Source organism: Octopus bimaculoides, chromosome 15, assembly GCF_001194135.2.
Source record: "Octopus bimaculoides isolate UCB-OBI-ISO-001 chromosome 15, ASM119413v2, whole genome shotgun sequence".
Classification (NCBI taxonomy): Eukaryota; Metazoa; Mollusca; class Cephalopoda; order Octopoda; family Octopodidae; genus Octopus; species Octopus bimaculoides.
In genome coordinates, this window is record NC_068995.1 from 15,862,524 (window position 1) to 15,863,228 (window position 705).

The 705-nt window shown below is 37.6% G+C and overlaps 1 protein-coding gene across 2 annotated transcripts in view; it reads right to left on the reverse strand.

The window, feature by feature from the left end:
* The window catches only part of LOC106882531 (inter-alpha-trypsin inhibitor heavy chain H3), a 10,671-nt gene extending 10,085 nt beyond the window's left edge, over nt 1-586 (reverse strand). For both annotated transcript variants that reach the window (XM_014933247.2, XM_014933245.2), the window contains exon 1: nt 437-586. In XM_014933247.2, the coding sequence (XP_014788733.1) occupies nt 437-490 (54 nt within the window). In that variant the 5' untranslated portion in view covers nt 491-586. The remainder of the gene's footprint in view (nt 1-436) is intronic.
* Between the last annotated feature and the right edge of the window lie 119 nt (nt 587-705).

Consider the following 705-nt stretch of genomic DNA (forward strand, 5'->3'; position numbering starts at 1 on the left):
GACAACGGAACGAACACATAGGAAAACGGAAAGCCACTTGGAATATTCCTTCATCAGCTGTCTCTATTCTAACCTGACGTTTCGAAGATAAGACAGAACGTACTCTAGAATAGTCTCTTCCTGAGTAGTGGATCAACCCACTACACAGAGGATTCCAAGGTGGCAAACACAAACCAAGACAGGAAAAATTGGACAGTGAAAACAACATTCAAAAGCCGTACGGCCAAACGCGAATCTGAGGTAGAACGCTAGTAGTTTGTCTTGCCTTCACAGCGGCTGGAGTGAAAAGAAAGCTATATATATATACATATTACATGCATACACACATACATACATATACTATATATGTGTATGTAAATATGTGTATATAAGTGTGCGCGCCCGTGTGATAAAAGATATGAGTATGTTTATGGTGCTGAATAAACGATAGACTAACCTTTGCATTCATTAGATAAAACAAGAGCAAGATGCTAAGATACAACTTCATCATTAGCTTCTTCAGTGGTTCTATATCAGGCTACCGAAAGGAAAAAATAAAGTTGAACTGATATTTGTTGTCATTCCAGTAGGCTTTATATACTAAAGCGTAACACATTTATTTCAGTGAGGACATATACACATATATGCATATATTTACAATCATACGAATAGCCATACACACACACACACACACATGCAAGCACGCACACACACGAACATTTATAT